The 22,305-nt window shown below is 42.2% G+C and overlaps 2 protein-coding genes across 2 annotated transcripts in view; both read right to left on the reverse strand.

Annotated features, from left to right (window-relative positions):
* The window catches only part of COL9A1 (collagen type IX alpha 1 chain), a 132,439-nt gene extending 118,705 nt beyond the window's left edge, over nucleotides 1–13,734 (reverse strand). The window contains exons 1-4 of the mRNA XM_082252047.1: nucleotides 13,560–13,734; nucleotides 11,363–11,437; nucleotides 11,115–11,150; nucleotides 10,962–11,024 (exon numbers count right to left, since the gene is read on the reverse strand). Of these exons, the coding sequence (XP_082108173.1) occupies nucleotides 10,962–11,024; nucleotides 11,115–11,150; nucleotides 11,363–11,437; nucleotides 13,560–13,637 (252 nt within the window). The 5' untranslated portion in view covers nucleotides 13,638–13,734. The remainder of the gene's footprint in view (nucleotides 1–10,961; nucleotides 11,025–11,114; nucleotides 11,151–11,362; nucleotides 11,438–13,559) is intronic.
* A 2,251-nt stretch (nucleotides 13,735–15,985) lies between these two features.
* LOC309550524 (collagen alpha-1(IX) chain-like) overlaps nucleotides 15,986–22,305 on the reverse strand; it is a gene marked incomplete at both ends in the record, with an annotated part of 81,121 nt that continues 74,801 nt past the window's right edge. Inside the window, 2 exons of the mRNA XM_082250883.1 lie at nucleotides 15,986–16,021; nucleotides 19,996–20,079. Of these exons, the coding sequence (XP_082107009.1) occupies nucleotides 15,986–16,021; nucleotides 19,996–20,079 (120 nt within the window). The remainder of the gene's footprint in view (nucleotides 16,022–19,995; nucleotides 20,080–22,305) is intronic.

The raw sequence follows: 22,305 nt of genomic DNA on the forward strand, positions 1-22,305 counted from the left end.
CCCGCCGTGCCGCTCGCTTACCTCTATGATGGGCGACATGTTCAGTCGCATGTCTTCCGTGATCGCGGCATCCGGCCATCTGATTGGCCGGAGCCGCAGTGACATCACTCCCGCGCACACGTCGCGGGAGACGAGGGTCACGGCACGGGGCTCTGAAGGAACGGCACCAGCGGCCGTTCCTTCAGAGCCCATGCGCCAGTGACGTCACTGGCTGCATGTAAGGTAAATATATCCTAAACGATGCATGTTTAGGAGATATTTACAGAACCTATAGGTAAGTCTTATCATAGGCTTACCTATAGGTACAAGTGGCAGAGGAGGGTTTACTTCCTCTTTAACAGAAATCTCCCCAATGGGACACAGATGGCAAAAAAAAAAAAAAAATGACAAGGGTTACATCCTTCCCTTACTCTATCCAAAATGAAAAACTTTTTTTTTTTTGCCTTTGGTTCTACTTTAAGTTCTTTATGCTATACATTGTTTATGGCCAGAGACATTTAATGGACCTCTATTAGTCCCGGTTCACACTGCCATGACTTGTCAGGCGACTTGGTCGCCTGACAGATCACGCTCCATTCTGTGCAATGGAAACGTTCTAATCAGAGCGACTCAAGTTGCTCCGACATAAAAAAGGTTCCTGCACTACTTGAGGGTGACTTCGGAGCGGCTTGCATTGACTTCTATTAGAGAAGTCGTTTGCAAGCCGCGACGAATTCGCGCTGCATGGGGCGGCTTCAAAGTCGGGGCGACTTTAAGTCGCCCCAGTGTGAACCGGCTCTTAGTCTGCCTTGTTGGAGCCAAAAGAAAATGCAGTATTTTGTGACTAATGCTGGCCATACACTTTACGAAAAATCGGCCGAAATTTGGTCATTTGGACAGTTCTTTCATTTTTCGGCCAGTTAATGGGCACAAATTGGTAATCGGTTGTGACGTTTTTGAGCCAAAAAAACAAAGGACAAGTTTTGAAATTTTCTGCCGAATGAACGATAAATTGTAAGGTGAATGTGTTTCTTGTCCAAACTGTTTGCACTAGGTATAGGTGAAAAAATGAAGAAAAAAATGATTTATTTAGGTCCATTGAACGATTTATCGGTCATTACATGATGGAGCGATTGTTTGCTCTCACGGCCGAGTGTCCGATTTTTCGTATAGTGTATGGCCAGCATTAGGCCTCATGCACACTGGACATTAAAAATGCCTGTAGCTGTGTAGTGAGTTTTTCAGCGTTTTTCGGCTTTTTTGCATTGGCGTTTTTCAGCATTTTTTTGTGTTTTTTTTGTCATTTTTAGCTAAAAATCACCTCTCTGCTATTTTAGTAACTCCCACTTTCCCACAATGCGATGCTTGCCAGACAATGCTTGCCGGAATTGCATCGTATGAGTGTTCACACCCATGCGATAAAATGTAGGTGTGGGAAAAAAAGGGTCCTACAACATTTTGGTGCAAATGTGATGCAATTTGAGCCATACAAAATATATGGCCTAACTCCCATTGCACAGACATCACATGGGATGTGCACAGGAATTCGGTGTGTTTTTGAGGCAAATCACATGCGGTGTTCAGCATGCACCAGTGTGAACCCAGGCTATGTTCCATTAAAAAAAGCAATGGAATCAAAAACATAATAAAAAAGCCAGTTAGCTGCGTTTTTTTGGCATTTATCAGCGTTTATAGACATTAGAGTGTTTTTACAGCTGAAAAACGCAACTCAAAACCCACTAGTTTTAGTTTTTTTTTATAGCCACAAAATGCCCCTGCCAAAAACTGCTGATGTGCATGGACACATAGGATAACATGCGGGGGCGTTTATTGGCTGTAGAAAAAAAAACGTCTGATACCAAAAACAGCAGCTGTAAAAACGTCCAGTGTGCATGAGTCCTTCAGCTGGCCATACATGTTCAATTTTCTTGTACAATTTTCTGTTAGATTTACCAAAAACCATATAAAATGGGATCAAAACTAAACAACCCTTTCAATTGTATCCAATTAGGCAGGACTTTGTACTACATAGTTGAAGGTAAATATAAAGAAAATTGTACAGAAAATTAGAAGAAAATTGTATCATGTATGGCCAGCTCTACTCTTCAAAGCTACCATGAAAATTTCCTTTTAGTTAAAAGTTCCTTTTTTTTTATAAGTGGGCCTTACAAATAAGACATGGGTTTACTGATTCAGTGGAACAATGACATGCCTTATTAATGTATTTATTGCTTCAAGCACAGAACTAATCTGTGAACTTACATGTTTCTCTTGATGTTGAATATTCAGTGCTTGTTCTTTTTTTTTAATTTAATGAAACCAATAATTGTAGCCAGATTGATGGTAATAAAGTATTTGTGAGACCCAGTTTGCCCCTTATTAATGAACACATGAAAGAATGAGTGTGGTGTGCCTAGACCACAACTGGCAACAGGAAGTTTTAAACTCCGGAGGGCCAAAGAGCTCTAACAGAGCGAGTTATTGAAAATGACAAGGTTGGGGCCTTTTTCTGAGCCCACGGTTCTTAGTCCTGCAACGTGCTGTGATTTTTAATTGTTTTCTGCATCATTCCACTCAATGGATTTATTTGCAAGGCGTCTCTGCGTCGGCAATACAAGATTCTTTAGAGTAGGTATTTTATTTCAATACACCACTCAAAATGTCAAAAACCAGAAACATAAAAACAGGAAGGAGGTGTTAATATGTTATTTATCAATCAGCATATGGTAATGATTAAAAAGGTAGAAAGTAGAGCAGTCAAGCCTCTACACAACAGGAAAATATACTTTGGGAAAGAGGGAACACATGACTATCATCACTGTGTACACAATACTTGTAATTGCAGTAATTGCTACATGTTTGCAGACTACTGATATCCTGTTTAAACATATGCTATCGGTGCCATTTGACACATAATAACAAGCAATTATCCAGTCATTTCATCAGTCTGAACAAACCAAAAATAGGCAAACCAGGGAGTTTGTGTAAGTCAACAAAATGATTGCTTACATTATGAACCCATTGCACCAATGGCATTAAAATATCTCTTTTACCACATCTAAACAACAGAAAGTACAGAACCAGAAACATCACAAAACACGAAAAAAGTGTCACAATAACAAAATGTAGCATCCTCCTAGGTAGGTGCTAGAGAGAAAGTTTAGTTCTGAGATCTGTCTGCTTAGCAGAAGGACTGCAGGTAAATCTATATTGTTCACCAGTGGCGGCTGGTGCTCCAAGGGCCGGGGGGGGCGGCAGATGGACCACACCAGCCCGCACACCATAAAATAGTGTCCCATCATTGGTGTCAGTGGAAAGAACGGTGCCTCATCACCTCATCATTAGTATCAGAGGGTGGAATAGTGCCACATCAATGGGGTCAGTGGGAGGAATAGTGCCCTATCATTGGTGTCAGTGGAAGGAATAGTGCCTCATCATTGGTATCAGTGGGTGGAATAGTGCCCCATCATTGGTGTCAGTGGTAGGAATAGTGCCCCATCATTGGTGTCAGTGGGTGGAATAGTGCCCCATCATTGGTGTCAGTGGAAGGAATAGTGCCCCATCATTGGTATCAGTGGGTGGAATAGTACCCCATCATTGGTGTCAGTGGAAGGAATAGTGCCCCATCATTGGTATCAGTGGGTGGAATAGTGCCCCATCATTGGTGTCAGTGGAAGGAATAGTGCCCCATCATCAGTGTCAGTGGGTGGAATAGTGCCCCATCATTGGTGTCAGTGGGAGGAATAGTGCCCCATCATCGGTGTCAGTGGGAGGAATAGTGCCCCATCATTGGTGTCATTGGAAGGAATAGTGCCCCATCATTGGTGTCAGTGGAAGGAATAGTGCCCCATCATTGGTGTCAGTGGGAGGAATAGTGCCCCATCATTGGTGTCAGTGGGAGGAATAGTGCCCCATCATTGGTGTCAGTGGAAGGAATAGTGCCCCGTCATTGGTATCACTGGGAGGAACAGTGCCCCATCACTAGTGTCAGTGGGAGGAATAGTGCCCCATCCTTGGTATCAGTGGTAGGAATGATGCCCCATCATTGGTATCAGTGGGAGGAATAGTGCCCCATCATTGGTGTCAGTGGGTGGAATAGTGACCCATCATTGGTGTCAGTGGGAGGAATAGTGCCCCATCATTGGTGTCAGTGGAAGGAATAGCGTCCCATCATTGGTGTCGGTAGGAGGAATGGTGACCCATCCTTGGTGTCAGTAGGAGGAATAGCGCCCCATCATAGGTATCAGTGGGAGAAATAGTGCCCCGTCATTGGTATCATTGGTGTCAGTGGGAGGAATAGTGCCCCATCCTTGGTATCAGTGGTAGGAATGATGCCCCATCATTGGTATCAGTGGGAGGAATAGTGCCCCATCATTGGTGTCAGTGGATAGAATGGTGCCCCATCATTGGTATCAGTGGGAGGAATACTGCCCTATCATTGGTGTCTGTGAAAAGAATAGTGCCCCATTGTTAATATTAGGGTAAGGAATAGTTCCCCATCATTGGTGTTAGTGGAAGGAAGAGTGCCTCATCATTGGTATCAGTGGGAGGAATACTGCCCCATCATTGGTGTCAGGAGAAGGAATAATGCACTGCAAATGGTGTCAGTGGGAGGAATTGTGCCTTCTTATTGGTGTCAGTGGAAGTAATAGTGCCCCAAGGGCCAGATATAGGCAGGCAAAAGCCCACAATTTGGAGACCACTGTTCTAGGCTAAAAAGGTTGAGAATGGCTGATGTATATGAAAAAAAAACCTCAGAATGAGAACTTCGTCTTAAGGGTATCTGCTGGAATCTGAAATCCTTCATTGGCAGGATAGCTTTAGATGGGCTATAAACAAAGTAAAAGCTGCGCTATAAGTGACCAAATATATAAATAAATATATATATTCAACCAATACGTGAGTGTGCACATAATAATAAGCAATATAGTGACAAAACCAAATTAATATATAAAAGTAAATGTGCATACTAATAATGAAACAATAAAGTGACAGTCAAAGAAATTATTTGTAAGTGTAATATGGAGTCTCTTTTATTTCCTGTATGTTAACCCCTGGATGGTTGCTGCTTATGACATATATGGTCTGAGTGCGGTATATGGTGGAACATCTACCCAGTGACGGTCCCTGGTATCACCTGACCCATACCGGCTACTCCATCTGGGCCCATCTGAAATTGAGCTGATTGGTGTATTTCTTTACCATTATCTGGTAAGCGCACTGGCATGCCTTACTGACAGATGCACTGTGGAGGAGAACCTTAATTTACTGCTGTGGTGGAGGACTTGGTATTTGTATTTCTATATATTCTATACACTGAGTGTTTCTGGGACTTTCATTACCCTTTATTATTTCGCATTAATGTGTGTTTTTATGAATAATTTCTTTGACTTTGTCACTTTATTGTTTCATTATTAGTATGCACATTTACTTTTATATATTCATTTGGTTTTGTCACTATATTGCTAATTATTAAGTGTGCACACTCACGTATTGGTTGAATATATACAGTATATTTATTTATATATTTGGTCACTTATAGCGCAGCTTTTACTTTGTTTATTCTTGCCTAGGTGTTATCCCACTTTTAGCTGCAGCTCTGTTTTTCATTTATTAGTGCGGTTGCTATTTATACTATACTTTAGATGGGCTATGACAAATCTGGATAATAGGTTGATAGTAAAAGCTGTTCCCTTACAAATGCAAAATGCAAAAGCACAAAACTTTCTAATACACAAAGTAAAATGATTTATCTGTGTTTGTACCCCCTGCCTCTACATGCGGTGTTCAGAATTCAAAATACCATCCCATAAAGGTTAGAACCTGTAGCTGAAGCTTGCCTGCCATAACAGTCACTTTCTGTGGGCTCCAGACCCCAAATGACCATTGCATACCATGCCCTTCAAATCACCAGCAGCTCCTCCCCCATCCAGCCAGCGGCAGCGGCTTCTTCCCCCTCAGTCTTCTGCGTCTCCCGCCTCCATGGCCAATGGCATGGCTTCTCCTTTCGGCCAATCGGGAAACGGGTCTCAGGACCCGCTTCCTGATTGGCCAGGAGGAGGATCCGTGTGACAATAGCCAATATTCATTCGCTATTGTCACGCAACCCTTTTTTGAAGCCTATTCGAGTCTCTGGCTCTAATCATGTGCTTCAAAAAAAAAAAAAACCCCATTGAACTCCATGCGTCTGGCGCCTTGCATGTAGATTAGGGGGCTGGACGCATGGATAGGGGGGGCGGCGCCCCTGTGCCCCCAATGGACTGGCCGCACCTGTTGTTCACTGCTTACCAGAGAGCAGGATCTGTTAGTGAGGTCTCATTGTGCTCAGGATGCAACTCGTTCTGTCTGCAAAGTGTTTCACACTGGTCCAATAGGAAGGCATATTGGACAGTGGGAGAAAACCTGACAAATGAGTGCACAGGCGTTTGATGCCGCCCTGGTGATTTGGCAGAGGAAAAGTACCTTGGTGCATGCTGGGATACAGTATAAAAGCCAGGAGCACATCTAGTCTGGGTCTTTCAGGCTGGATAGAAGAGTCCCAGAGGGAGGGGGTTGTGAGGCCTCAGGTGGTCGACTTGAGGGCTTAGAGAGTAGCATTGAGGAGCTGAACCCAGAGATCCAGGGAAGCTGACTGAGAGGGGAGACACTGGAGGCTCTGATTCTGCAGTACAGATCTGTGTCAAGGGGCCTGACCTGAAGGGGGCTACCCCTGAAGCTAGAAGAGTCAGTGGAGTTTCCCTGGCCTCTGCATGCAGTAGCACTGAAGATTCCAGCCTCCATTATCACCTCCTTTTTAGATGGAAATTGAAGCATGCTTGGCATGTTTGGCATGCAGTTCACTGTAGGTAGAACATCCCAACTATTTAGATATAATGTTTTTTCAAAGTAAATGTAAGCAACTTTGAGATGAGGTACCCATTGCTGCTTGCAAAGTAGTGTTAAGGTTGGGAAGAAATGTATAGAAGGATCAATTCAAAAGATCTAATTTTCATTAATATACATTTATACACTATATTGTCAAAAGTATTGTGACACCTGCCTTTACACGCACATGAAGTTTAATAGCATCCCAGTCTTAGTCTGTAGGGTTCAATATTGAGTTGGCCCACCCTTTGTAGCTATAACATCTTCAACTCTCCTGGGAAGGCTGTCCACAAGGTTTAGGAGTGTGTCTATGGGAATGTTTGACCATTCTCCCAGAAGCACATTTGTGAGGTCAGACACTGATGTTGGACGAGAAGGCCTGGCTCGCAGCTTCTGCTCTAATTCATCCCAAAGGTGTTCTATTGGGTTGAGGTCAGGACTCTGTGCTGGCCAATCAAGTTCCTCCACCCAAACTCGCTCATCCGTGTCTTTATGGATCTTGTTTTTTGCAATGGTGCACAGTCATGTTGGAACAGGCCATCCCCAAACTGTTCCCACAAAGTTGGGAGCATGAAATTGTCCAACATATCCTGGTATGCTGACACCTTAAGAGTTCCCTTCACTGGAACTAAGGGGCCAAGCCCAACCCCTGAAAAAACAACCCCACACCATAATCCCCCCTCCACTAAATGATTTGGACCAGTGCACAAAGCAAGGTCCATAAAGATATGGATGAGCAAGTTTGGGGTGGAGGAACTTGACTGGCCTGCACAGAGTCCTGATCTCAACCCGATAGAACACCTTTGGGATGAATTAGAGCAGAGACTGCGAGACAGGCCTTCTTGTCCAACATCAGTGCCTGACCTCACAAATGCGCTTCTTGAAGAATGGTCAAACATTCCCATAGACCCACTCCTAAACCTTGTGGACAGCCTTCCCAGAAGATTTGAGGATGATATAGCTGCAAAGGGTGGGCCAAGTCAATATTGAACCCTACAAACTAAGACTGGGATGCACTAAAGTTCATGTGTGTGTAAAGGCAGGGTCCCTATAACTTTGAAAATATTGTGTATTTACTGTAGTTCTTGACTTGATATCTTGACAAAAAAAGAACATACCAGGTCACCTACCATTTAAAGGAACAGTCTAGCCAAACATGCCATGTCAGTTTAAGGTGGAGCATACTGTTCTGAGGTACCCCATTCTTAGATATATTGGGAACTCTTGTAGCAATATTTGCACACTATACTTCCTGGATCTGTCCCCACCCATGTTGAAGTTTGGGTATTCCCACTCATCTTGGAGTGTTTCCACTTCATTTGTTTCACTCCCCATAATATAAACCAAATTAAACATATAATAGTAAGAGACCCCCCTTCAAATACTACAGTGAATGTGCAGACCTGGAAACTCAAGCAGATCCTACCAATGAAGACCCTGAGAAATATGAGAAAATTTGGGCAGCACAGTGGCTAGGGGGTTAGCACTTCCGCCTAGCAGCACTAGAATCATCATTTCAAATACCAACCACGGTACTATCTGCCTGGAGTTTGCATATGCTCCCTTTGCCTGGGTGGGTTTCCTCCAGTTCCTCCACACTTAAAAAACATGAGGCTAGGTTTACTGGATCCTGTCCAAATAGGCCCTAGTATGTGTATGTATGAATGTGAGTTAGGGACCTTAGATTGTAAGCTCCTTGAGGGCAGGGACTGATGTGAATGTAGAATATATATATGTAAAGCATTGCATAAATTGACAGCGCTATATAAGTAACTGTAATAAATAAAATGTTAAGTGGTTTATTTCTCCAACATCTACAATATAAGTCTCTAGTGAAATGACCCTTTAAACTGGCTAGGATGAGTGACATCATATCTGTCTAAGGATGACGCTACTGAAGAAGCAACAAGCAATGTAGGACCTGTCATGCTTCTTCACTTGCCTTTACCTTAGCATTTATTCAGAAAAGGGAGGGCCTGATTCAAAGATGACCTTTAGAACAAGACTGCACCACCATAAGCAATATGGCATGCAATAGCCAAAGCAAGAACCACTATTCCATTTTTGAGACCTTTAGTGCAGCCATCCTTCAAAGTGCCTCTTCCCGTGGCAAATTTTACTAAAAGAATATACTTGCCTAATTAGTAGGGGTCCAATAATCCCCTATGTGAGGGCTCTCTTACAGCCTTTGCTTTATAATCAACCCTGTCATCTACTGTGCCCCCATGCCCTACCATGTACCATGGATCTAATGCATTTCAGTGGAACACCATCTGCAGATGTTGACTTGATTTCCAATGAAAAAAATAAAAGCCATGGTGCAAATGTAGGAGCACAGCTAGATGTGTGGTACCACGGAAGCCTCATAGGGAAGATCACTGGAGCCCTTAGTTCAGTGATGGCGAACCTTGGCACTCCAGATGCTTTGGAACTTCAATTCCCTTGATGCTCATGCAGTGTAGTTGAGCATCATGGGAAATGTAGTTCTAAAACATCTGGGTTGCCAAGGTTTGCCATCATTGCCTTAGTTGAAGAAAGTAAACATATTCTTTAAAGGGCTCATGGACACAATTAAGGCCATACATTGCCTAGATCGGGATATGGCCTGTTGTGTCCAATCAGCCGCAAAAAGGAAGCCTTTGCCCATCAATGACAGGCTGACTGCCAAACAGTTGTTTACATGTAATTGCACATGCAATTGCATACCTGTGGTTAGAGATGGATTTGCAACCCTGGACACAGACAGTTCACATCCAGGGGTGCACATCCATCGCCAGCCACAGGTAGTCACTCCATGTATGATTACATATAAACAGTTGTGGGCATGTCAGCCTATCATTGATTTGTACAGGCTTGCTGTTCGTGACTGATTCTAAATACCAGGCTTTACCCAACACTGAAATATGCTGATCTTGTCTTGTGCATGAGCCCTATGGTGTACTTATGTTTTTAAAATAGTTTGCAAAAAAGCATTTATAATAGTAGAAGCCTTCTACATAAAATATTACAACTTCAAATAATTCATCTTGTCTAACAAAAGGTTTTCTCTAACATTTACTTGACTGCATTCTATTATTAACTTTGCTCCTTCACTAAATACTTAGATACAGAAAAGAAAGTGTTTATCAACAATATCATAGTTAAACTCTACAAATAACTAAAGGCAGTGACTGAAACAAATAAGTATACTAAGGCAATCAAAATAAAATATGTCCCTATAACTTAGAAGCCATGTATATTTAATAAAATATGCAGGATGGTATGTACAAGGTAACAGATAAAGCTGGTCACAAATACATAGATTTCTTGAAGAAATTGAAATGATTCACCAATCCACGCTAAACAGTGCAGATGGAGGAATCTCCCCTGCTGGCTATTGCATTCTACCTGCTGGCTCTAGCACCTGTCGGAATACCCAAACAGTGCCTGCATCTGATTGGACTGTTCAACCATCAATCTTTTTACCAGGCGTCTTCATCAAATATCGACTGAATAATCAACTTTTGTTGAGTCAGGCATTACCGACAGGGGCACCCACAGCTCAAATTCCGAGCCGTGTTTGATAATCTTACGTTTTCTAAGGACAGAAATTCCTTGTACTGAAAGAGCTATAAAATCTGCCATTGCTAACCTTATGAAAATGCTATTTGCTTGGCTGTCTCTACCTTCCATACGAAGTCAGTGACCCATAATAGGCATGCAGCAAAAGAAGTCAAGGCACCTGAACTATGTACTTGTTTCACGTTAGTTTCCCAAAGTATTTCAACTTGGATCATAATGATAGCAAGGGAATAGAGAGATTAAAATGGACAGATCATCAATGGCTGTCTGCAGTTTTTTCTAAGTACAGGATTCAGCATCGGAGTGCTGAGTTTAGCACAGATTTCCAGCTGTAGTTATAGATCATGAGATCCCAGACAGAAGTATCTGGAGATGAATAGAGCTCACTCAGTGCTCACCCATCACATTCAGCACTGGACCCGCACACAACAGGCTCTCTATCCGCACACAGCAGACAGCCAGGGTCCAGGCCCCGCCCATCGCCTTATATGGAGTCCCATCTTTAAACACACTTTCCCTGGACAGTATAACTGGCACACTCAGCTCAGAGTACTCACATCTGCTCCTGGTTCGCCTGGCAATCCGGGAGATCCGGGTTTACCTGGGTCCCCATCTAGACCCTGAAGAATAAATGAGACATAATCAATTAAAAAAAACACACACACACAGATCACATAAAGCAATAAAATTGGGAATTGAATTGAATTTACCCCTGGTCCTGGAGGGCCATCAGGACCTCTGTCGCCCTGTTAAACACAAGGGAAAATGATCAGATCCCTTTACACACATTTCAGCTAAATTCGACACCTAGGTGTTAATGAGACTGTGAAGAACCTAATAAACATGCAGGCAGTGAACTTACTTTGGTAGTCTGCAATCAGAGCCCTGAAATCTGCAAATCTACAGAGAAGGAGCATTGGGGGAAATCAGAAAAACATGCCATACTTGTCACACTTACATCGATGCCATCAATGCCAGGAACTCCGGATGATCCAGGGGGGCCTGCTGGCCCAGGGGGTCCGGGTGGTCCTCTCTGATTAAAACAATAGGTAGTGTTATTTAGAACAATTCCCATGGCAGCATGAGGGTTTATAGATTGCAGTCTTGATCAGGATAGGAAAGCCCAGAGATTTAACAGCTTTTGCAGAACTACAAGTCTCAGGATGCCCTGCAACATCTTGGGGATTCGACTTCTGGTTCAGAGCTAGCTGGAAAGTCTCTGTGAGAAAGAACGAAAGAAAGAAAAAGAAAGAAAGAAAGAAAGAAAGAAAGAAAGAAAGAAAGAAAGAAAGAAAGAAAGAAAGAAAGAAAGAAAGAAAGAAAGAAAGAAAGAAAGAAAGAAAGAAAGGAGAGAAAGAAAGAAAGAAAGAAAGAAAGAAAGAAAGAAAGAAAGAAAGAAAGAAAGAAAGAAAGAAAGAAAGAAAGAAAGAAAGAAAGAAAGAAAGAAAGAAAGGAGAGAAAGAAAGAAAGAGGGAGAGAAAGAAAGAAAGAAAGAAAGAAAGAAAGAAAGAAAGAAAGAAAGAAAGAAAGAAAGAAAGAAAGAAAGAAAGAGAAAGAGAGAGAGAAAGAAAGAAAGAAAGAAAGAAAGAAAGAAAGAAAGAAAGAAAGAAAGAAAGAAAGAAAGAAAGAAAGAAAGAAAGAGGGAGAGAGAGAGAGAGAGAGAGAGAGAGAGAGAGAGAAAAGAAAGAAAGAAAGAAAGAAAGAAAGAAAGAAAGAAAGAAAGAAAGAAAGAAAGAAAGAAAGAAAGAAAGAAAGAAAGAGAAAGAAAGGTTTCACATGAAATGTTATCTACCATTGACCCATTAAATATATATATGTATATATGTGTGTATATATATATATATATATATATATATATATATATATATATATATATATATATATTTTACAAGCAATAAAATAAAATATTTAATATAATGGCCAGATGACTTTATTTTGCAGCAAAGTGATCAGCCCTGGAAGGAAGAAAGAGCTATCTGTAATGTAATGTCATCTACTATTGCCCCATAAAAAAATTATATACATATATATATATATATATATATATATATATATATATATATATATACACATACACACACTATTTATGTATTTGCTTAAGGAGCTGCAGAACTACTATTGTGGACTATTCTCTATTTTTGGGAGCAGAAGGTAAAGTTTTTTAACTGCTTGCACTCATCATCACTGATTTGCAGGTGAGAGCTCCCAGCATTAATATAATTATATATACAGTAAAAATATATATATATGTATATATATTACCAACAGTAACGGGATAGACAGATGGCTTTAATTCATAGCAAAGGGTTGATCAGCCCTGAAAGTGGTACACTTTGTCCATGTACTTAGTACATAGATACAGCCTTCATACACTATTTGTAGAGTAAGTCTGCTATGATACAGGATTGCTGCAAGCAGGATGAATGTGCTCTTGTTTTAATTTTTTTTTCTTTTTTAGTCTCTATTTTCACAGTGGCCAGCAAGGGGGCTTTACAAAGAGGGCATTGTGAGTTGGAGGTTCCTCTGCTCCCTCCTCTACATAGGAGGGAGGTGACACCATATCCATCCCCCCTGCCACTGAACTGGCCTGAACCCCTCCACATGTGCTGCTCTTAACCCTCTCCACCCTGGCCAGGTAACAGGATCATGGTGAAAAAAATCAATGCATACAAACTCTGTATGTTTCCTATCTCAAACCATGCCAGCTAGATCGCTTCCTGAAACTGGCACAAGACTGACATTTCAATTATCCATGAAGACGTGGGATGCTTATTAAATATTAGCAGACATTTTAATAATAATTTCTCAGGATGAAGATTTTAGAGCAATCCATGTCTAAGCAGTTCTCCTGACAAGTTCTATGCACTTTTTCCAGCTAATAAGACTGGCAGATCGTGCAATGTTAATAAATCCTGATTGCTGGGTGACACCATGTCACTTGTGTCGGATGCTGAATTAAAACAGAGTAACTTTACTGGAGTGTTTGAAAAAGTTGCACAATTAACTCTTCCGATCCCAGCTGGTGCTGCAAGCAGAGACAATTGTAAAGAGTGCACCGATCTGCTGGAAGTGATCCTTCTCCCCTCCAGATCTTACCTCTAGTAAAGCCTGGCTGACCTGGAAAAGACAAACGAAGGAAGTTACTTGTCACTTACTTGAGCTATGGAGATGCTGATGAGCTGTAAGATTAGGATAAGCACAAGGGCCCCTCCATCCCTGACCGTCTTAGCCATAGTAAAACCTATGGCTGGACAAGCAATCGCAGCCTCCTCTCCCCCAGACCAATTTTAGGCAAATCCCCCAAATGAATCAGCTAACACTAGTAGCAAGGTAAGCCCTGGACAAGCCTCAGATCCTTATGTTTATTAATATCCTGGGAGGAGGAGATGGTGATTGGAGGATGTCTGGGCTGTGGGATGGGAAGGTAGGATGGTAAAGGACCCTTAACCCTTCATTTGGAGGATGTACCTGAAATGTCATACCACCCCACTCACTACAAACTGACAGCAAAGAGTTACTGACCTTCCTGAGCACCCGAACTTCCTGATTATTGGACCAAAATCACATTCCCACGCTAAGGAACTTTTATTTATTTTTTTATTTTATCACTTTACCTAACTTAGGTAGGTTACATTTTGTAGATACACGATATTCAGTTTATGATTGATCTTTAGTGTAGCTCATTCTGATGGAGCCTATGAATAATTCAAATACCCAGACTTTCTATCATTATACATATCTTTTAAAATATTTATTCTTTACACTGAAAAACTGTTTACTGCAAAACAATAATATTTGAAGAAAAAAAAAAGTAGCAAAACCTGTCCTGTTTTTTTATACTGTTGTTTTATAACAATTGCTTATTTACTTTTAGTGACTTTTCCCAAAAACATACCTATGCATTACAGCATCCATATATATGCATTGCTCTGTTTAGTAAAAGAATGCTTAGTTTACATTACTTAGCTATACATTGGTCAGTTTTCTTGTTCAATTTCCTAGATTTTGGCCAGCCATAGACATTTGGAATCTCGGCGAGGAACTGGCCGAGATTTTATACTTGTATGGGCAGGCTGATTGTAACCAAGTTGATTGATCGATCAACTTCTGTACAATCAGTATATGGGGTTTTACATGCGATAATCACTAGCAGCTGCTATAGCTGCTAGCAATAATCACTCTTTTTTTTTTATTATTATTTTTTATTGCATATCAAAAACATACATAATAATACAAATTACATTTACAGTTTTTTAAGTTGATCATTCTATTCATCTACTCCAGCAATTAGTGAGAGATAGAGTAGATCAGAGGTCTTCAAACTACGGCCCTCCAGCTGTTGCGGAACTACACATCCCATGAGGCATTGTAAAACTCTGACATTTGCAGACATTACTAGGCATGATGGGAATTGTAGTTCCTGAACAGATAGAAGGCCATAGTTTGAAGACCCCTGATCTACTCTATCTCTGACTAATCCCTTCCATACTACACCATTTACTCCAAATTTTCTGGTATTTCTGTAGGTTTCCCCAACTTTCATACATAACTTTTTCATGTGCTATGATATTAATAACTGCATTCATCCATTCTCTGATAGAAGTTACAACTTGCATCCATCTCTTAGCAATTTGCTTTCAGTGCCGGTTCACATTTGTGCGATCACAGAGATTGCATGTAATTCGGAGCGCACTGCTCCTAAATTACATGTGATCTCATGTGCGGTGCAAATTTCAGCCATACACTTTGTATGGCTGAATTTGCACCGCAATCGCACTAAACACGCACAGGACCCTTTTTTTAATCCGCAGCAGAATTGGATCGCATGGTGGTTCACACTAGTGCGATCCGATTCTGTGTGAACTTGCAGATCGCACAGCGATATGCGATCTCAACTGGGGGTGTTGTTAACTTTTAATTGACACCCCCTGCATATCGCATATGGCAGTGTGAACTGCCAGGGGTGCTGATGCGATGCAGGAACACGCTGTATATTCGCAGTGTTCCCGCATCGCACAAATGTGAACCGGGACTCAAGCCTGAAAAAGTGTTTTTTGCAAAAAGATCTTTACATATCCTGACCATTCTTCATCATTCAACACCCCCAGCAAACATACTTCAGGGGTACAAGGCACAATTTCAGATCGTTTTTTTATTACTTGACTCCTATATCCCTTACCTATCTTCCCCCGCCAGCCCCCCGCTGGGAGAAGACAATTGCTCAACAGGAGGGATTCCCCTGTCAGCACTGTCTGTGTTGATGGGGGAATCTTGCATTTCACAATGGGGGAATCGTGAAAATCTCACCGTCTATGGTCTGCCTTACCTTCAACTATGTAGGGCAAGGGCCTGCCTGATTGCATACAAATTGAAAGTGTTTAGGTTTTTTATTATTATTATTATTATTATTATTAATTGATAAATTTGGTAAATCTAAAGAATAATTGTACAAGAAAATTGTATAATGTATGGCCAGCCTTATTTCTATGTCCTACCCTCTCAAACCTGCAGATGGCAGGACATACTGAGTGCTGGAAGTGCCACCCTCGGAAACTGGCAAACGAGCATTCAGCATCATTCCTTACCCAGCATTCTCGCAGCTCAGCATTATGCTAGACTGAAACAGAGCACACAGATCATGCATAGGTAGGAAATGAAGACATCTGCTCGTTTGTGAGTTTCCGGAGCAACACATCCATAGGCAGTGCTCTGTTTAGTAAGAGAATGCTTACTTCATTCCTTATCCACACATGTGCAGCCTGCTGTCTCTCGCAGCTCAGCGCTCTGCTCGAGTGAGATAGAGTAGACTGTGCATGCATAGGTAGGGAATGAAGCTATGTGCTTGTTTGTGAATTTTCAGAGCCGCACATCTATATGCAATGCTCCGTTTAGTAAAAACATACTTACTTTATAGGCTGCTTATTCCACTGCCCTTCCTTCTCCATCCTCTAGGTCAGTGGTCTCCAAACTGTGGCCCTTTTGCCTGCCTCTATCTGGCCCTTGGGACACTACTCCTCTCACTGATTCGAGACACTATTCTGCCAACTGACACCAACAATGAAACACAAAATCTCCCACTGACATCAATAATGGGGCACTATTCCTCCCAATGATACCAATGATGGGGTACTGCTTCTCCCCCTAACATCAAATGTGGCAATGTTTACCCCCACTGATGCCAGGAAAATTTCCACTGCCACTGGCTACGGTCCAGCCCCACTAAATTCTTAAGGACAATAAACTCGCCCTTTGTAAAGAAAGTTTGGAGACCCCTGCTCTAGGTGGCAGGACATACTGAGTGTTGGATGTGCCACCCCTGGAAACTCACAAATGAGCAATTAGTTTTGTTCCTTACCCAGCATTCTCTCAGCTCTAGAGTGAAACATTGCAGACAGAGCCTGTGTAGGTAGGAAATTAAACCAAACACTCATTTGTGAGTTTTAAGAGCAGCATATCTATAGCCAGTGCTCTGTTTAGTAGAAGGATGCCTACTTTTTAAGCCGCTTATTCCATTGCCCTCTCCTCTTCATCCTGTAGGTGGCAGGACATACTGAGTGTTGGATGCACCGCCTCCAGAAACATGCATTTGGCGTCATACCTTACCCACACATGCGCAGTCTGCTTTTTCTTGCAGCTCAACGCTCTGCTACATTGTGAAACAGAGTAGACTGCACATGTTTAAGTAGCGAAACAAAGCTGTGTGCTCATTTGTGAGCTTCCAGAGTCATGCATTTGTATGCAGTACCCAGTTTAGTAAAAGAATGCTTACTTTTTATGCTGCTTATTTCATTGTTTTCCCTCTCTGTCCTCCAGGTGGCAGGACATATTAAGCGTAAGAAACTTACAAACAAGTACTTGACTTTGATTCCCTACCCACACATGTGCAGTCTACTCTCTCTGAAAGCTTAGTGTTCTGCTAGGATGAAACAGAGCAGAGTGCACATGCATAGATAGGAAACAAAGTGGAGTGCTTGTTTGGGAGCTTCTGGAGCCATACATCAATACGCAGTGCTCTGTTTAGTAAAATAATGCTTACTTTTTAGGCTGCTTATTTCTTTGCATTCCTCTCTCCATCCTGCAGGTAGCCGGACATACAGAGTGTTAAAAGGGCAGCCCTGGACACTCACAAACAAGCCCTTGGATGTGCAGTCTACTCTCACAGCTCAGCATTCTGCTAGAGTGAAAGAGAGCAGGTTGTGCATGCATGGGTATGGAAAACAAATGGAGTACTTGTTTGTGAGTTTTTAGGACCGCAAATCCAATGCTCAGTACATCCTGCCACTTGCAGGACAGAGAGTGGAGGCCATCAAAACGCGTTGGGGTGGAGCAGGAAGTAGCGTCATACTGTGCAATAACACCTGGCAATGACGCGGTTGTACACCCTGGGAAGGAGCAGGATGAAGCTGCATGAGAATAATATAAGGAGCAGGTATTCCGGCATCCCCAATGAGATTGATAATGCGAATGCACCTTAGTGCAAGGCATAGTACGATGTAATGCATAGGATCTTTTTTGGAAAAAGTCATTAAAGGTGAACTAACCCTTTCAATTTTGAATTCTTGGTATTTTATAGCCAGCCATGCATGGATCGAAATTTGCATCATGGCTATAGCTGGCAGCGCTGATTAGTGCATTCGGACAGCAGGGAGGGCTCCCTGCTGTCACAATAGATGGTTGAATGAAAAAAAAAATGACTAATGTATTAGCTACTTAACTTTTGATCTCTATTTATTGACAAGTATATTCTTAAAAAATATATAAAACATGGCATAAATATATAACTACAAATGTTTAATGTTAAAAGGCAAAAAATAATACAATTACATAAAACATCACTCATGCATGTGCCATTTATTACATTGTATGCCATTTATTACACTATATGCCATTTATTACATTGTATGCCATTTATTACACTGTATGCCATTTATTACATCGTATGCCATTTATTACACTGTATGCCATTTATTACATTGTATGCCATTTATATGTGTTACACGGGTAGTATGTGCAGTGTTTGTTCTCTCTGTATGCTGGTATACATACAAAAGCTGCACATATTTCCCATGCACACCGAAAATGAAAATGATTCTAATGATTCTAATCTTTAACCACTTCTGGACTACCCACATACATATACTGCAGCAGGGTGGCCCTTCAATCACGTGCCTGTACATCATTTCCATTTCTGGATCTGGGATGCGCATGCACTGCCGCTGACCCGCTCACAGCAGGAGTTAATGAGTGGGTACGGTGGTTGGAGCCAATCAGTGGGTCCGGCAATTGTTCCTGAGAGAGGCCGAATGGTGTTCTGCCTATGTAGTCTAGCAGGCATGGCTGATAGCACTGTTTAGGATTTTATTGTAGCAGAAGTGAGGAATCAGCTTAGATTTTTGGCAGGATGAACACGTGATTTTAAAGAGACAAAATATAGGGAAATGTATGTATATTACAGAGATGTACTGCATATGTCTATTTATTTATTTATTTTTCTCTTTTGCCCAGACATACACTTTAGTTTCACCACTTGCCAACTGCCCATCGCAGTTTTTCTGCGGCAGGCTGGGTCGGCTGCGCGAAACTACGTAGGGGTACGTCGGTCGCGCGAGTGGTGCTAGGGGGCGAGAGGGGATGCCGATCCACAGGACCGGTGGCCGCAATTGCTGCCAGGCACCCACGATCGTTCCCCGCTGAGAGAGAAGGACGGTCAGCTGTTGTAAACACAGCTGACCGTTCTTCTCTTTGAAATGATCACAGAGCACCTGTGATCCTTCTATACAGGATCACAGGCCTCTGTGGTCATTTCACAAGCCCATCCCCCATACAGTTAGAAAACACTCCCCTAAGATCACACTTAACCCTTTAATCACCCCTGGGTTAACCCCTTCCTTGCCAATGTCATTATTACAGTGACAGTGCATATTTTTAGCACTGATTACTGTAGTAATGTCACTGGTCCCCTCAAAAGTGTCAAAAATGTCAGTCAGGGGTCCGATCTGTCCGCCGTAATGTCGCAGTCCTGCTAAAAATCGCTGATCGCCGCCATTACTAGTAAAAAATAAATAAATAAATAAAAATTACAAATCTTTCCCCTAGTTTGTAGACACGATAACTTTTGTGCAAAACAATCAAAACACGCTTATTGCAATTTTTTTTTTTAACCAAAAATATGCAGCAGAATACACATTGGCATGAAAGTGAATGTGAAAAATATTGGGGTTTTTTTCAGAATTGGCACTTTTTTTTTGTTTATAGCGCAAAAAATAAAAATCGTAGAGGTGATGAAATACCACCAAAAGAAAGCTCTATTTGTGGGGGGAAAAAGGACATCAATTTTATTTCGGAAGAGCATTGCAATTTTCTGTTAAAGTAACGCAGTGCCGAATCGCAAAAAAGGGCCTGCTCATTAAAGGGGTAAAACCTTCCAGTCTAGAATTGGTTAAATACAGCTCAGGATGGAAAAAAAAGGTTGAGGACTAAAAACTATAAATGTGTTTAATCAGTAAATACATTATGTGTCATATTAAGAAGCAGCGCAATCAATTCCTGTGCTGATGCCTATGCCCCTGCAACCACTTAACAGTCACTTACCGCTCTTCTGGCCTCCAGCTCAGTGCAAGACTCCCTCTCAGGCCGCAGAGGATCACAGTGAATTAACATCCACTGGAGGTCAAACTGTTTCAGAAAATAAATTGTGTCAGTCCGACTTGTTATTTCATATTTTGTGCACAGAACAAGCAGAGATGGAAGGATGCACATCACACATCTAAGCTGCTCAGCTCCTGTACATAGGCTATGTCATAAGTCAGAACAGAGCAACACATTCTTATGATACAAAGTTAACAATCTAAGCAATATGTACAACTTTATCAAATCTTCTTTGTGTGAGAGTTTGCAGAGATCATGGCTTTTCGTGCATTGGTTGCTGTGTTTTCTATTAAGACATTGTTTCAATCAAAGCGCGTTGGGTGAGGGGGTCTGTTTATTTAGTACACAATGTACAGACAGCCAAGTCTTGTAAGTGCAATATGGAGGTTTTTTGGTTAGCTAAAAAAAGACCAAACTTAAAGTGTATGAGAAAACACATTTCAGACGTGCAAATTATCATAGTCAACATGTTTCAAAAACTAATAGTAAATAAGCTGAGCAAAAAAATTGCCCATAAATCAAGTGTGAGAAGTACATTTTAACACAGAGTACATACTGAATATATTTTGTATCTCACAGTATTGAACTGCAGACTAGAAACAAATTTCAGCTTAAAAATAATCCAGCAGTAGTTCAGAACCGTTCGTCAATAGGGAGGTCAAACATTTGACCTTTGATCATAAGTATGCAGTGTTTGGAAATATTGGGAATGATTCCCTTGAAAACTCTTACAAAGTGAACAACATATTTGCCTTTAGTAAATCAACCCCACTAGATATACATATTGAGATACCATCTGCCTAAACCTTAAAGTAAACTTTTATTTCAAGGGGGCTGTTATTACTGAGCTTCTTCTGATCATGCTAGTTTCCTGGCTATTATTTCAGGGCCAGAGATCCAACTCCAGAGATCCAGCCACCCAAAAAGAACAGGTCACATGGAAAGCAATGGGCTGAAGGGAAGAGATCTCTCCTGACTGGTCCTGTAATCTGCATGCACCACCTGGGCTGGGTGGTGGGATTAATAACAGGTGCCGGGTGGCAGAGCCGGGACAGGGGGGTGGCAGAGCGGGCACATGCCCTGGGTGCTGTGTTGGGAGGTGGAGCTGCCTAGTTGGCCACTCGTCCTGCTCCTCACTGACACGAGTGACTGCATCACACCTGTCAGAAGGAGTCATGGCCAATAGCTGTTGCTGAAGGGAGATACTGCTTTCTCCTCCCTCCAGCCTGCATGGGTGGAAAAGAACCGGCGCTGAGACAGAGAACTGTCCTCAGTCTCAGCATGGAGCTGCTGAGGAAGGAGGAAAGACTGTGTCGTTATTACTCTCTCCCCCTGTCATGTGACATGTCACATGACCGAAGAGAGGAAGGAGAGGCTATGAGTACCAACCTGTCAGTTCAAGGGGGAAGGGGGGGCAACAAATCAGAAGCATGGGGACACCTGATGTAAAAGGGGACTCGTTTGGGAGTACCTGATGTAAAATAGGATTCTATTGGGGACACCTGATGTAAAGGGGGACTCTATTGGGGACACCTGATGTAAAGGGGGTCTCTATTGGGGACACCTGATGTAAAGGGGGACTCTATTGGGGACACCTGATGTAAAGGGGGTCTCTATTGGGGACACCTGATGTAAAGGATTACTCTACTGTGAACACTTGATTTAAAGAGGGACTGTACTGGGGGCACCTGATGTAAAGAGGGACTCTACTGTAAACACCTGATGCAAAGGGGGACTCATTTGGGAACAACTGATATAAGGGGGGACTCTACCTTGTGGGGGAGTGCAATTTGCCATCTTTACCCTGGGTGAAGGATGACCTTGTCCCAACACTGCCAAGCGGCAGTCCTAATGGAAGGCTGATATTTGGCTTTCATAGTGTTGTGTTAGGTCTGCGTGGCTGCTCCCTTCCACCTTACCTCAGTGAATGCCATACATGCCGATAAAGGGGTCCTACAGAATCTAAGCTAGCACGGCTGCACCCATTCACCTCAGGGCGCAGGTCGATCTGCGGCCCTCACGGAAGTCTAGCAAATCAAATGCCAGGCTTCCATAGCATTACACCTGTTTGGCTACAGCCTTTCAAAATTTGGCAAACGCCTGCAGACACTCCAGGGAATGTAGGAGGGCAGCCGGTAAGAAGAGCGCTGGGATATGACTTTACTTACGCCATATCGTCATATCCCTGCCACTCCAAAATCTGCTCCACTGCCAACAGGCGCCAGCAGGAAAGGGCAGACTATATGCCTGCCC

The sequence above is a fragment of the Pelophylax lessonae genome (assembly GCF_965119305.1).
Source record: "Pelophylax lessonae genome assembly, chromosome: 3".
NCBI lineage: Eukaryota > Metazoa > Chordata > Amphibia > Anura > Ranidae > Pelophylax > Pelophylax lessonae.